The 14,559-nt window shown below is 41.1% G+C and overlaps 1 protein-coding gene across 5 annotated transcripts in view; it reads right to left on the reverse strand.

Annotated features, from left to right (window-relative positions):
• Window positions 1-725: 725 nt before the first annotated feature.
• The window catches only part of Gipc2 (GIPC PDZ domain containing family, member 2), a 70,163-nt gene continuing 56,329 nt past the window's right edge, over window positions 726-14,559 (reverse strand). For 4 of the 5 annotated variants that reach the window (XM_013514546.1, XM_013514545.1, XM_013514547.1 and 1 more), the window contains exon 6: window positions 5,584-7,391. In XM_013514546.1, coding sequence (XP_013370000.1) covers window positions 7,246-7,391 — 146 coding nt within the window. In that variant the 3' untranslated portion in view covers window positions 5,584-7,245. Of the gene's footprint in view, window positions 936-2,145; window positions 2,225-5,583; window positions 7,392-14,559 lie in introns of those variants that run through there. The other variant, XR_001234123.1, reaches the window with a different exon arrangement.

Raw genomic sequence — 14,559 nt, forward strand, 5'->3', positions numbered from 1 at the left:
TGTGGGCCAATTCTTATAATAAATCTTATATTTATATATATGTGTGTGTGTCTACAGATGTGTGTATATATACATATATTAAGATGCTTGTTAACTTACAATAAGGTTAGATCCCCATCAAACTGTCACAAGTTAAAAATACTGCAGGCTTAAATTGCATTTCCTACACCCAGCCTACCTAAAGTCATAGCTTAGCAACAGAGCACACTGTAGAACAGCGGTTGCTTGCCTTCCTCATCACGTGGCTGCCTTCGAGCAGTGGATTTCTGCCGTTGCCCAGCACCTTGGAAGAGCATGCTACCCTACATTGATTTCCATGGAGGAGATCACACTGCAAAATTTGAAGTGTGGTTTCTACTGAATGTGTATCACTTTCCACACCATCATAAGGTCAGAGCATCGTTAGGTAGGAGATGCTGTCAAACCCCAGCATGACGTGCTAGTGCTTTGGTAAAATGCACATTTCCCTTGACAAGGTTATCAGCATGTGCATCAGCACCACGCTACATTTGCAAATTAATTAATGAAATTGTAGCAGGATGTCCCTATACTCTGCAAGAGTCTCTATAGAACAGGGACTATCTTTTTCCAAAACAAAAATATTCACCTTTTCTAACAAATCTGGGCAAAACATCCTTTGGGAGACAGGGGGAATTCCTGCATGGCTTTTGAACTATTCAACTGTTCTACTCTTGTTTAACCAATTTTAGTAAATTTTCCCAAAATTACATATTTTATCTAAAGTTTATTGGTAAAGAAGATTCCTTCTCAAGCATTCCATCCAGACATAGTCGTCCCATGGCTTCCACTGCTCTGGAGATCCTGAGGGACACAGCGATCAAACACTCTTCTGGGTGCGTCCGACTGCTGAGACCAGGAATCTTCAGAAGGCTTTTGTTCCTCACCTCTAAACACTCCATCTTGCAACAGAGTATCTATGGGGAAGTAAGGCACAATCCTTCTGTTTAGGTGTTGAGAGACATCACTCTCTCTTCCCTTCCCCAACACACACACACACACACACACACACACTTTATAGCCTCCCTCCTTTCTGCCTCCTCCTCCCTTCCATCTCTCATACTTGAGAAAGACTCCTTGAGTCCTTTGGCAGCAGAAGGTGAATCACCCAAACCCTAATACCCTGCCCTTTAATGACAAGAAGGGCTTACTATCAGGCGTCTCCCGAGAAGGAAAGCAGGACACACTCACATTTTCCTTCCCTGGGTATTTCCACAGTGCTCTGACCACTATGCAGCCTGCACTGGGGGAGGGCAGGGGCAGAGGGGAGACCACACAGGCTGGTGCAGTAACCCAAGTGAGGTACAGTGTGGATTAAGAGGTGACAGACAGACTGGAAAGACACAGCAGTACCAGGAGGTATTGTTGGAGACACAATGAAAAGGACCTGCTGGTGAATTCAGTGAGGCAGGCGAAGGAAGAGTGAGGTGAATTTTGATGCTGCTCCCTGTCAGAGAACACTGAGGAAGATGAGACTATCAAGAAAAAGCAAAGGCTTCATCCTGGACATGGAAGTTTCGAGACACCAAGCAAGGACCTCAAGAAAGAAGCTGGATGTCTCAGTTTGGAGCCCTGAGAAGAGGTTGAACAGGAGATTGGAATTTGGGGACCATTAAGACGAGGATGTTTAAGCCACAGGAATGGCAGAGTCACCAAAGAGAGGGGAGAGTGGGAGAGAGAGAAGACAGTCAGCCAGGGAGGAACACCCAGGAGGGAGCACCCCACAGGAGACAGCTACGGTGTCCCCGCATCCTTCTCCCATGGCTAAGCCACTCACAATTCTTTACTACTCCTTCCCCTTAGAGGATTTTATTTCCTCGTCCTCCACTTTATTTCCTGCCACTGCAGGGAACAGAGATTTGTTTTATGGGAAACACTCTTTTGTTTATTTCATTTTTATATTTCTGTTTACTCTTCTCTAGAAAGCCATTAAAACAAATCAAATTATGTATTTAACAACCCATCTGAGCCACACGGGGGTAGAAATTCTAACTTTTAGAGAGACCACTCTTCCAAGGCTAACTTTATTCATTAGACCTATAATATTCAAAATTCATGAAAGTTATTTCCCACATATATACCAGTGACACATAAGATGATAAAGCATAAAACAGGTTCAGTACCTACCCTCTACATGAAGGGATGCTCATTAAGAGAAGATCTATGCAAGGAGAATTCATGTGGCATCTTTATAGGCGTAGCTTTTCTGCAATCAAAATGATAGCATCCATTGAATTGCTGTCATTGAGAGAGGCCACTTTTCTCATCATACGTGACAATTCCATTCTACTAAAAGCAAATGTGCTCTTAGGTAACCGCTGGTCCAGAGGATCCACACCTGCAAAACTAGAAGAAGATAAAATGCCTAACAAGGGTAAGTAAACAGCCAGTACTTACTTGTATCATTGGAAAACATCAAATACTGCACATAAACTATGAGAAAACATCATATGGATTAATCCATAGATTGTCCATCAAGAAGCCTATTTCATTAAGGTAACAAATTCTTCAAGCACAACAAGATGTATTTTAAAAACCAGCTACATTGTAAAATTAAAAAAAACCCTACTATCAACTCTAATTCTTCTCCACGTTATCTTACAGCCAGGTAGCACTTATCTACCTGTAACAGAAATCTCTTTTCCATCCCTGCTCCCATTGGTTGAGCCTGGGTTTCTGAAGTCACATCAGTCTTCAGCCCTAGTGCTTAGTCATGGCCTCCGGAGACTTCAAAATAAGGATCCGTGATTCACCTCCATTAGAATCACTTGGAGGATGGGTCAAAATGCAGATTGTTGCATGAAGCCTCCAAATGTTTGAAACTAGTGCATTTCAGTGTATTTCTAACAGCTCTGATACGGCCTTCAAAGTATATCTAGAAGATAATAGTCCTAAAAGACATAACTACCTACAGACTATAGGATGATAGTTCTTCTACCTACTTATTCACACTACTGTTTAGAAACTTCTGTTATGAAACTTATTGAATGAAGGAATAAAAGACAAAGTGTATCCCAGGTAAACCTCCATTTTATAACTGAAATGGCTTATGACAATTTAGAGGTTATGCCTTGCACAAAATAAGAAAAAAAAAAATACCAAAACTATGTTTAATACATAATGGCCCAAATAACTACAATGTTATTCATTTTATTTATACAAATAATATTGAAGAGTCTAAATTATTAAAACTCTAAACCTTTCTGATGACAAAATATTCATCCCTTTTTTCATGAAAAAAATTACTTAAGGAAGCATATTTTAAATGTAAGAAATATTAAGGGCCAAGGAGACAGCTCACTGGCATAAGTGCCTGCCTGGCAAGCACAAGGTCGTAAGTTCGAGTCTTAGCCGGGCGTAGTGGCGGACCCTTGTAATCACAGCACTTGGGAGGCTGAGGCAAGAGGATCTTTGCAAGTCTGAGGCCAGCCTGGGCTACGAAGTGAGCTCAAGGTCAGCCTGAACTGCACAGTGAGACCCTGTCTCAAAAAGACAAAAAAAAAAAAAAAAAAAAAAAAAAAAAAAAATTCCAAACTAATTTAGTTTTGGTCAACACATGACTACATTTACACATTTCCAAGTAGGCATACAGGAAATAATGTATTTTAGAACAGTATAAAATATAATTTATAATTTCAGTATCAACAGATTCCCAAAATTTAATGTCAGAAAATATTTTAAAATATACGATTGTCATAAAAAAGAAAATCTTTTCCCCCAAAAAGTAGATTATTTTATCTGTAAATAGTCAATATCATTGTATGGCACAAATAGCTCAAAATATTAAATACTTACTCAAAACCACCTTTAGAAATATTTTACCTGGTGACCTTTAACCCCCACTCCCCCCCCCAAAAAAAAGAAAGAAACATTTTCTTAATTTTTGCTACTGCTGGAAAAACATCTATGGTCATGGAAAATATCCTAAGCCCTACAGAGACTTACTGTCTCCAACTAAAATAAGGGTGTCATAGTCAACCTTCACCCTCAGCAGACGATAACCAGGTATCATTTCTTAGAACTAAGCTTTGGTAATAGTGTAGGGACAAGCTGTGCCTTTTCACGCATTTTATAACCATGATGTGTGTAAGGTCTTGTGGTTGCTCTGACGTCTCCCTCAATCTGTGTCAAGGTAAGTATGCATTTTAGACAGGGCACTAGCATTTCACACTGTGAGTTGACAGCATCTCCTACTCCTATCCACTAATCACTGGGGTAAAAGACTTTACTGGCCTTCTAACCTAATCCATGCACCAGAGTAACAGCAGTGTTACTGGTACCCACAGTGTTGGATGTTGCAGAGAATGCAAGGGCTATGACAGGATCAAGCTCTTATGTCTTCAGTGGGTAGCTGTGCTTTATTTAGAAGAACTCCTCATTGAAACTGCAGATGAGATTCATTCTGCTTTTGTAATGACTGGCAATAAAAACTACAAGAGACCTTGGACTCTCCAGATGTGGGAAGCACTGGTAATAATGTGGGAGCCGTAGAGGAAGCTGCCCTGAGAAAAATACTTGTCAAGTTAGAGGGGAATATACTGCACATCACATAACATTTGGGAAAACTCAATTATCTCTTTTTAGTTATCAGTCACATAATAATATTGAATATAGCTGCTCCAAACAAAGGCTGATGACTGCTTTTATAATTGAATTCAGAGCATTTTACATTGTAAAATTATGTAACTGCAGTTTTGAAACATCACAGAAGCCCAAAGTATATCTATTTATAATCACGAGAATGTGTACATCTGATCGGGACCCACTGAACCCAAGGTTTAACCATTGTCTGCATTTTCTGCCACATTCCAAGAAAATGCACAGTGTACTCTGAGGAGCCCCAGAAAGAAGATGCTGTCTGCATGAAAGGAAATCATGAACAAATAAAGTAACCATCCTCCACGGGAAAAGAGAAATGGCACAGAACAAGAGTTCTGAAAACTCAGCAGTGTCAACAGAATGGAATTTTTTTTAAAAACTGATTTGTGTCATGATAGCAGCAGAAGAGTACATGACCGTCACGCTCCCGTGATGGAACTCCAAACAGACCTTGCTGCTCTTGTCTGCACAGTGAGTTGCAAAACAGTACAAAGTTCACAAATAGGTGATTTTTCATGTGTGAGAAGAAAATGACAAGAAACTAACCTCATTATCAGCTTAGCAATGGAAGTGAGCGATAAGGACATTTCAAGGAAAAGGCTATGGGACACACAGCAACTGGGTAATCACAGTGGCCTGCGGGATGCTTACAGACAAGGGTAGTGACAGCTGTGCATGGACACTAGTTCTTCACACATCAAAGCTCCAGAAACGTCACTGTAAAGACAACATCCCATAAACCACAGGGAAACAGCACGCAGCTTCGGTCTTCATGCATGCCCCCTACTAAAGGAGAAAGTGACATCCATCAATAATAATAAATGAGCAGGGCATGGAGGTGTACAGCTGTCATCCCAGCTCCTTGGGAGACTGAAGTAGGAGAATCACTTAAGCCTGCGAGTTCAAGACCAACATAGCAAGAGCTTGTCTCCAAAGAAATTATTTAATAATAAAAACAGTGGAACATTTTGAATCTTAAGGCAAAATTTTTATATTTTCATTGTTTCCTCAACTGAAATATTTCTATGGGCCTCCTAAATCATCCAATAATTTTCCATTCCTAAAAACATCAGCTCTGTTTTTATGCCTAAGAGAGGCGATATTAACATTTAACAGGTATTCTGAAATATCCTTTAAAAAAAACACCAACAAGTACCAACAAAGTACAGCTGAGCTGGATCCTATTTTCAAATGGTGGGCACGAACAATAAAACCACCCATATTCTACAAGGTATTTTGTTGCACATTAATGACCGCTTCGAACAAAGACTATCGGTTAAGCTTACTTTACATGGGAGTGGATAGCAGTAAAAGTAAAGTTTTACCACAAAACAGAACTATCTAAGCAATAACCCAGCAGGAAAAGGGCACTCTTTCTGATTTCCTAGAATGTGTCTCTTACAGGTTATTATTTCTGATTACCGTGGCAGCACATAGCGTTTTTCATCTAACACTTTAGAAGAATGCTTGGTCACACCATGCTTTGCTTTCTTAAACTGTCTATGTTGAAACCACTCATTTCTATCTCTCTTGCATCAGTAAAATGTCAAATCAGAGTGATAAGACTGTCATTTATCCTCAATTTTCTTGATAATGTAAGGTTTAGAGGTAGTGTGTTAGAACTCTAAAATAATAGACTAATACATTTTCTCACTCTCCTTTCCTCCTGTATTTCCACTGGGGGGGAAATCTATTCCTGATAATATGTCCTCTAAAGTTTAGAAAGCTGAAAAGGATTACTGCTTAAGCCCCCCCAAAAAAAAAACTTCAAACATAGTTATTTTCTTTCAAAAGAAAATATCTTCCAAAATATCTTTCAAAAGTAAATCTCTTTCACAAGAAAAATACTACAAAGAGTACAAATCTTCCCTGGAATGTTTATAAAGGGTAACATAAAAGTAGCCATGAATGAAAAAAGAAATAATATTTTAAGAGGTGCAAAAAAACCCCACAAATGGTCCTCCCTAATTATATCTTTTTTATACCGACACACACACACACACACATACACATGCATGCACATATGCAATTACACATACACACATAACAGATTCCAACTACAAGTTCTAAGAGCAATCACAAAGACGCAAAAAAAAAATCAATTTTTTTGACAGAGAATGTATGTCATGTAAAAAAACAAGCCAAAGGAATCTTCCTTCCCTTACTCAATGGATAAAAAAAAATTTTTTTTTAAAAGTGTAAATCACGTTTCTTTTTCTGTGCATATTCTACTCAAGCTAATATAACAAAATTAAGATGTTATGAGATATATCATATTCCAATCCAAATGTTTATTACATTAAGATTTTTTTAAAAAGTAGCAAAAAAATTACAAAGTTATTGCGATCAATTACTTACTGTGGAAAACAAAGCTAGGTGTATTAATGGGGGGCAAAATCATCCATGTGGGAATATTCCTTTAAACTTCCTTGAAAAAGCTTTTGAATGAAGGTTAAAACAGATCATATTTTAGGTTACTTATCTTTATCATAAAAACATCCAGAAATCAAAATTATATTTCAAAGAACATATTCCATACTCATAAAATTACATTAGAGTTAAGGAGTTGTGCTCCTTTTTTTAAGAACAACGGTTCCTTTCTTCAGAGCGGGATCATCCGCGTCAAAATCACTCTTGCCTGGCGTCGCCAACAGCTCCCCAAACGTCAAAGACAAACTCATCTGGGAACGCAAAGTCTCCAAGAGTCTCGTCAAGTGCGACAGCAAATTCATCGGGATTTCCTTTGTCCTTTCCAGCTTCAAACATTGTGGTCGCTGTCAATGACAAGGTTTAAAAACTCATCGTAAGTGAGCCAGCACTCAGAGGCTGAGGAGAACGGCAGCAGGTAAACGAACTTCCAAAATAACGTGTGTCCGTGTCATACGCGTACTTCCGGTGTTAACGTAAAACAGTAAGATACTCAGTCTCACTCATCGAGGCAACAGAGGTGTGTTTCAACAGCTTGTCCACTGCACCAGGTTTGCAGCTGTCCCCTGCCCTCTCCCCACCCAGGGAGCCGTGAGTTGGGGCACGCCTGCCTCCCCACGGCGGACGGGACACAGTGGGAGAAAATCCTGCCACAGCCTTGCCAGGAAATGGTCTGCCACGCCCACTAGGTCCCGCAGCCACCAGCTCTCTCTGCCCCTCCACCAGGCCCCCCTGCTCCCAGCTATGATATCAGGGTCCCATCGTCCCTTCCCAACCCACAAAGGAAAAGAATTACAGCTCCGTGAGGCAGCCACGCTCACTGGCTGGGAGGAAGGCACCTATCCTGCCATGCATCAACACACCCTTGGGAGCCCCCTCCAGTGGGCTAGAAAGAGTAGGCGGAGCTCTGCTTCAGGGCAGTTGCCTGCGACCTGTGTGCTACCTGTGGGGACAGCCTCTCCAGGAGGACACACTCCCACTGGACCTGCCCCAGCAGTGGCATCTAGGACGTAAGTGAAGAACCTTGGGTAAAAGGGAAGACCAAAGCCCAGGGAGGAAGCTCCAGCCTCTCCTTTCCTCCCAGGTCAAGGCGGAACTAATAGAAGCTCCTGTGACTTTTCTGAATGAATCTCAAGGTCTGGTTTCTTGGCTAAATCCACTGGGCTCTTAGCAGCAGGTAAGAGCCATTCCTTTTCCCAGGAATGGACAGGCCTAGCAGAAAGGGAGAGACCAGGCCCACCGAAGGGAAGTAGGGTGCACGGGGGTGACCTGGGACTGGGAGCAAAGCTCTTGCAAGGTGGGCAGGGCATACGGGGCCCATGTGGGGGTGGGCACGGATGTGCATGGGCTGGGCAGGGAGGAGCGGCCACAGCGCTGAGACAACCACGGAACTAGAGTTGCAGATGCCAGCGGACACACACAGGCTAAGTGAGAGTCCTTTACCCGAAATGCCTGGACACAGCATATTTGAGATTTTAATTTTTTTTCAGATTTTAGAGTATTTGTACATACACAGTGAGATTTCTTTGATATAGAACCCAAGTCTAAGCTGGGTGTAGTGGCGCACACCCGTAATCCCAGAATCCGGGAGGCTGAGGCAGGTAAATGGCTACAAGTTCAAGGCCAGCCTGAGCTACAGAGTAAGACCCTGTCTCAAACCAAAAGCAAGCAAGAAAAAAAGAAAGGAAGGAAGGAAGGGAAGGAGGGAAAGAGAAAGAAAGAAAGAAAAAGAAAGAAAGAAAGAAAGAAAGAAAGAAAGAAAGAAAGAAAGAAAGAAAGAAAGAAAGAAAGAAAGAAGAGAGAAAGGAAGAGTTTTTGTCCTGTACTTGTAAGTTTGCTGTAAGTTTGTAGTAAAGAGAGAAGAGGACTTGAGTCTCTTAATCACCATCAACCTCTCCTCTCAGCCTTGACCCACAGACAGCTTTTTCACACCATGAGCCAAGCTTCTGCTCCCCACAAAGACCTGCCAAGGGTCCGGCCTTTCCCAAAGCCCCCCGTTCATCGGAACTTCTCATATTGTTTAAACATGGGCCCAGCAAGTATTCCAATATGCTGGTTCTGCTTTGCAAACAAGTGTCAAAATGCTTAAAAATGTTCATATATTTACTCTACATTTCTACCTCTGGGAATCTATACTTTAAGAATAAAACCTTGGAGCCAGGCATAGCAGCACATATCTGTAATGCCAACACTCAGGAGGCTGAGGCAGAAGGATCACAAGTTCAAGGCCAGCCTGGCCTACAGAGCAAGACCCTGTCTCATAAGAAAAAAAAGAGACAAAAAACAAAAAATCTTGAGCTAGGGATGTAGCTCAGCAGTAACACACCTGGGTTCAATCCATAGCAGAGAAAATAAAATAAAATCTTAAAAACAGAAGTTAGCACACAGATATATCTGAGTATTAAAAAAATTAACACGCAGAATCTTCAAGTTACCTCTAGTATGATGAGATATATTAAGTAAAATATTTGACGAAGTTTTTTTTTTTTTTTTTTTTTGGGTTTTTGGTTTTTCTCCGGTAACAGGAACCGAACTCACGACCTTGCGCTTGCCAGGCAGGCGCTTTTGCCACTGAGCTAAATCCCCAGCCCCTTGATGAAGTATTTTTAAATAATTTAAATGTCTATGAGTAATTTGTAACAACTTGGGGAAATATTTTTTTATCTTAACATTTACTGAAAAAGCAGTACATAAACTTTATATTATAATCACAATTACAACATTTAATGAAAATTACGGATTTCATAGTATGGATAAACAGAGACATAGGTGATAAACTGATTATATTTTTAATTTTTTTTCTTGTACTGGGGATGGAAACAGAGCCTCATGCATGCTAGACAAGTGCTGTACCGAGCTACACTGCCAGCCTCCTGCAAAACATTAACAGCAGAACTTCGATGGCGGCTGGAAAGGTTTTCACTAGAAAGTCTTTCAACTGTGCTGCATGTTAAAAACTACCACGACAAAATACTGGGAGGAATACATAGAAAGCCAAAGAACACTTTAAAACATGGCAGAAAAATTCCTTTCAAGTGGAATTGTATTTGGAATTGAGTGCTGTTTGACACAGTTAAACTATGCCTGACATAACATTTACTCCGTATGCTCATGGGTACCAGCTGTACTTGGGCAAGTAGCTCCTAAGTCAGTAAGCAATCCCTAATGTCTACAAAGAGCGCTTCATCTCTTTCAGCAGGCAGTCATATAATCATAGATCCCAAAAGAGGAAAACTGGCCCCAGAGAGCATTTTCACACTGTCAGAAAAGAGACTGCCAGGTGTGGGGCATTTACAGAGACAATTACCTAAAGACTGTACTGACTTAGGGGTGAGATCCGCGGAGGAGAAATTTCACAGAGGATCAAATAAGCGGTGCACAGCTAGAAGGCACAAGAAAATGCAGAGTAGTGATGGCGAAACTTCTACAGACGAGGGCCCAAACTGCAACCCCAAACCCACTTATTTCTCACAAAGCGCCAGTGAAACCTGAATATCTGATGCCCAGCTGCGAGGGCGGCTGGGCTTGCGTGTGGACAGAGAGGGCTCTGCTTGCCCGCTGCAGCACGCATGCGCAGGTTCGCTACCGCGGTATACAGTGTTCACAGGGAGAAGCCAGCAGTGCGCCTGACGCCCTTGAATGCTGCAAGGAACCACGTCAGAAGTGCAGCTGTTCACTGCTGGACGCTGAGTTTATCTAAAAGTCTCCCTGTCCTTCCTCCTCCCTCCCTCTTGTACACACACACACACACACACACACACACACACACACACGAGAACCGGTAGGAGTTGTTTATGCCCCTGGGCATTCAGCAGTAGAGCCCAGCAACAGCACACTGAGACCCGGGCTGCTCTAAGTTGTGGTCTCCGGTCTGCGCTCCTTGCCACACCATGAAAAAACCTTGTTTACGATGCCCACGCTACAATCTTGCATTTACGATGTACCGTGTCACTCATACACTCATCCTGCTGCAGCAGCAAAGCGAAGACACGTGCCGCCCCACAGCTGGTCAGACCCAAGGCACCGAGCCCTACATCGCCTACTTCGACGCCATTGCTGTCATTACAGCAATCTCTGGGGCCGGGGGTGGATAGGAGTGGAAAACAGAATGAAGCGGTGTTACACGTGTACCACCTCCCCTGACAATATAATCCGCAGACATGGACCTATCAGAGCAAAAACTTTACAGTGTTGGAAATTTTTTTAAAACTAGTCATAATTCTTAGTGGTCATTGCTAAGAACAATCACTGTGCATGATGTGAGAGGAACTTTATTCACATTATTTAGTTGGCTGCTTTGGCAACCCTATGCAGCTGTTTTAATCATGTCCCTTTTACAGATGTGGAAATTAAGGCTCAAAGGGAAATTAAGGCTCAAAGGCAATAATGTGATCCTCTGTGAAATTTCTCCTCCGCGGATCTCACCCATAAGTCAGTACATTATTAGAGGCTTAGTGAGTTATGGCATCTGCCTTTGAGAACTCTTGATCTTGTAGAAGCAACAAAAAAATACCAGTTAGGCAACCTCAAAATTGTGTTGGAAACACTACATGTAATACAGTGCCCCATGATTTTGTTTTAAACCAGACGTTTTCAAAAAGAAATTAAGGATCCAACCCACAGAAGAACATGTTCTGAATTTTTGCTCATGCACAAAGTATAAACATAGTTGTTAAACATCCCTGCAGAAGAAACAACTGGCATAATTTTATCCTTTTTTTGATAAAGGAAGTCTCTGATTTAAGAAAAAAGCCAAAGAAACTTTAGCAAAATAAAGTATGGTTTAGAAAGTTATATCACATTAACATAAGGTAGCTACTAACATGATTTTTATCAGTCAATTTTAATAGACCTGCAATCTACTATAATAATATTTAATTCTTAGCCAGGTGTGATGGCGTACACCTATAATCCCAGCACACTGGGAAGCTGAGGCAGGACAATCCCAAATTCAAGTCCAGGCTGGGCAACTAATGATTGTTATAGTTTGTATATAGATGTCCCCCTTATGCAGTCATAGGGCAGGGGGCTTTGGGGAGGCAGCTGAATCTAGACTGTGTGATTGATTCAAAGTGAATGCTGGGATTAGGGTGCTAGGATTAAGGGTGGGTGAATGCTGCATCAGTCCACTGATTGGATTGGCACCACCCTGATCCCACCCTGATCCCAGCAGTCTGGATAAGACAAAAGGAGCAGAAAGAGGCTTGTTTTCCCTCCCTCCTCTCTTGTTGCTTTTGCTGTCTTCCTCCCCCTCTGCCTCAATAAACTGTTACCCTTCTGCCATGTGCCACCTGCCTTGCAGCCGGCTGATTATGGGCTGAAACCTCCACAGACTGTGAGCTAAATGAACCTTTCCCCCTTTAACTTTGAGTGTAAGGTATTTTGTCTCAGCAATGACTGAAAAGTAACTAAGGCAGTGACTTAGCAAAACCCTGTCTCAAAAAAAAAAAGTAAAAAAGGACAAGGGATGTAGCTCAGTGAGAAGGTCCTGGGTTCAATTCCAAGTACCAGGGTAAAAATTAATACTTGAATTCAATCTAACAAAAACAATTCTACTCAATTTTTATGCCACATATAGCAGCTAAGTGCTGACCTCTAGTGGCCACTCTGAAAATGATTTGTATCACCACCACCGAGCTACTTTTTAATTTATTATTAATGTAAAAATCTACTTTGGTGTCATAGACCAACATATAATTTCCATTAAGTTTTTAAATATTTAAGCAGAAATTCTGGAGATCAAAAAATTACCCCATGGTTTAAGATCTTGGTATCAGAGCCACAGAATTAAATGCTAGCTTTTAACTTGTTCACTGACTAGGCAAGTTACTAAACTTCTCTGAAGCTCAGTTTTCAAATCCACAAAAAGTGGTAGACACCAGAGTTTAGATGAAGACCGGCCGTCACCACTGCTAACCACAAACTCTGTAACTGTTCTCGTTCTGTGGAAGGCTTGGGCACTTACATCCCCTGAGACTTCACAGATATCAGCCCATGGAACACAGCTCTCATGAGTCAAGCTCAAAAACACAGCAGTGCAGAATGTGTTTTTCAGGAGAATCTATTCTGAAACATCATTGCTTTATCTTAGAAAGACAGCTTTTTATAATGTGCACAGCTTCTGCATTCACTGGGGGGAAAATGACCCTTAGAACAAATGTAAGTATCACTACTAAACATCATAATTGTACACTTTTCTTAAAAAAATACCTGGTTTTACACTCAGCCACCTTATCTTTGACAAAGGAGCCAAACAAGTTCACTGGAAGAATGACAGCCTCTCTAATAAATGGTGCTGGAAAAACTGGCTTCCCACATGCCAAAGACTAAAGCTAGACCCACGTCTGTCGCCATGCACTAAACTAAAGTCAAAGTGAATCAGAGATCTAAATATTAGAAAAGAAACACTAAATCTACTGAAAGAGAACGTAGGTAGAAATTTTGAAGACACAGGGATAGGCAGAGAGTTCATGAACAAAACCAAACTGCACAGGAAATTCTTCAAAGAATCAACAGCTGGGACCTCCTCTTACTGAAAAGTTTTTGCACATCAAAAGAAATCACCAATGGGAGAAAAAGAAAACCCACAAATTGGGAAAAAATTTTAGTCAACTGTCCCTCAGACAAAGGACTTCTATCTAGAACATATAGAGAATTTTAAAATATCAGGCCCACAAAATTCAAAGACCCAATACAAAAATGGGCATCTGAGATAATACAAACTTCTCAGATAAAGAAATATAAATAGCAAATAAATATGTGAAAAAATATTCAACATCATTGGTCATTCGAGAAATGCAAATTAAAACAACACTAAGATTCCATCTCACCCTAGAAAGAATGGCTATCATCAAGAAATCAACTAAAGCTGGGCATGGTGGTGCACGCCTATAATCCCAGCACTCGAGGGGCTGAGGAAGAAGGATCATTGCAGGTTCAAGGCCAGCCTGAACTGCATAGTGAGACTCTATTTCAAAAAGTCAAAAAAAAGACAAAGAAAAGGAAAGAAATCAACTAATAACAAATGCTGGAGAGGCTGTGGGGAAAAAGGAACCCTTCTCCACTGTTAGTGGGAATGTAGACCCGTGAAACCACTGGAAATCAGTGTGGAGATTCCTCACAAAAATAGGATTAGAGGTCCCATTCGACCTAGCTATTCCCCTTCTGGGTATTTTTCCAGAACTGAATATATCGTACCACAGCAATGTATGTGCACCCATGTTTACAGCAGCACAATTTGTCATAGCTAAATCTTGGAAACAACCCAAATACCCATCAACGCTGGAATGGATAAAAAAGATGTGATATTTGTATACAAAGGAGTATTACTCAGCTGTTAAAAAAATGCATAAACTCCAGGCTTTTATAGGTAAATGGATGCAACTAGAGACCATACTTATAAGTGAAGTAAATCAGACCCGCATGTGCAAATATCACATTGTCTCCCTGGTGTAAGAACCTAACAGAGTAAATAAAACCTGAAAGGTACAACAGATATTGTGAAAGAGAAAGAAA

The sequence above is a fragment of the Chinchilla lanigera genome, unplaced genomic scaffold (assembly GCF_000276665.1).
Source record: "Chinchilla lanigera isolate Chin_1 unplaced genomic scaffold, ChiLan1.0 scaffold00022, whole genome shotgun sequence".
In the NCBI taxonomy this organism is placed as follows: Eukaryota; Metazoa; Chordata; class Mammalia; order Rodentia; family Chinchillidae; genus Chinchilla; species Chinchilla lanigera.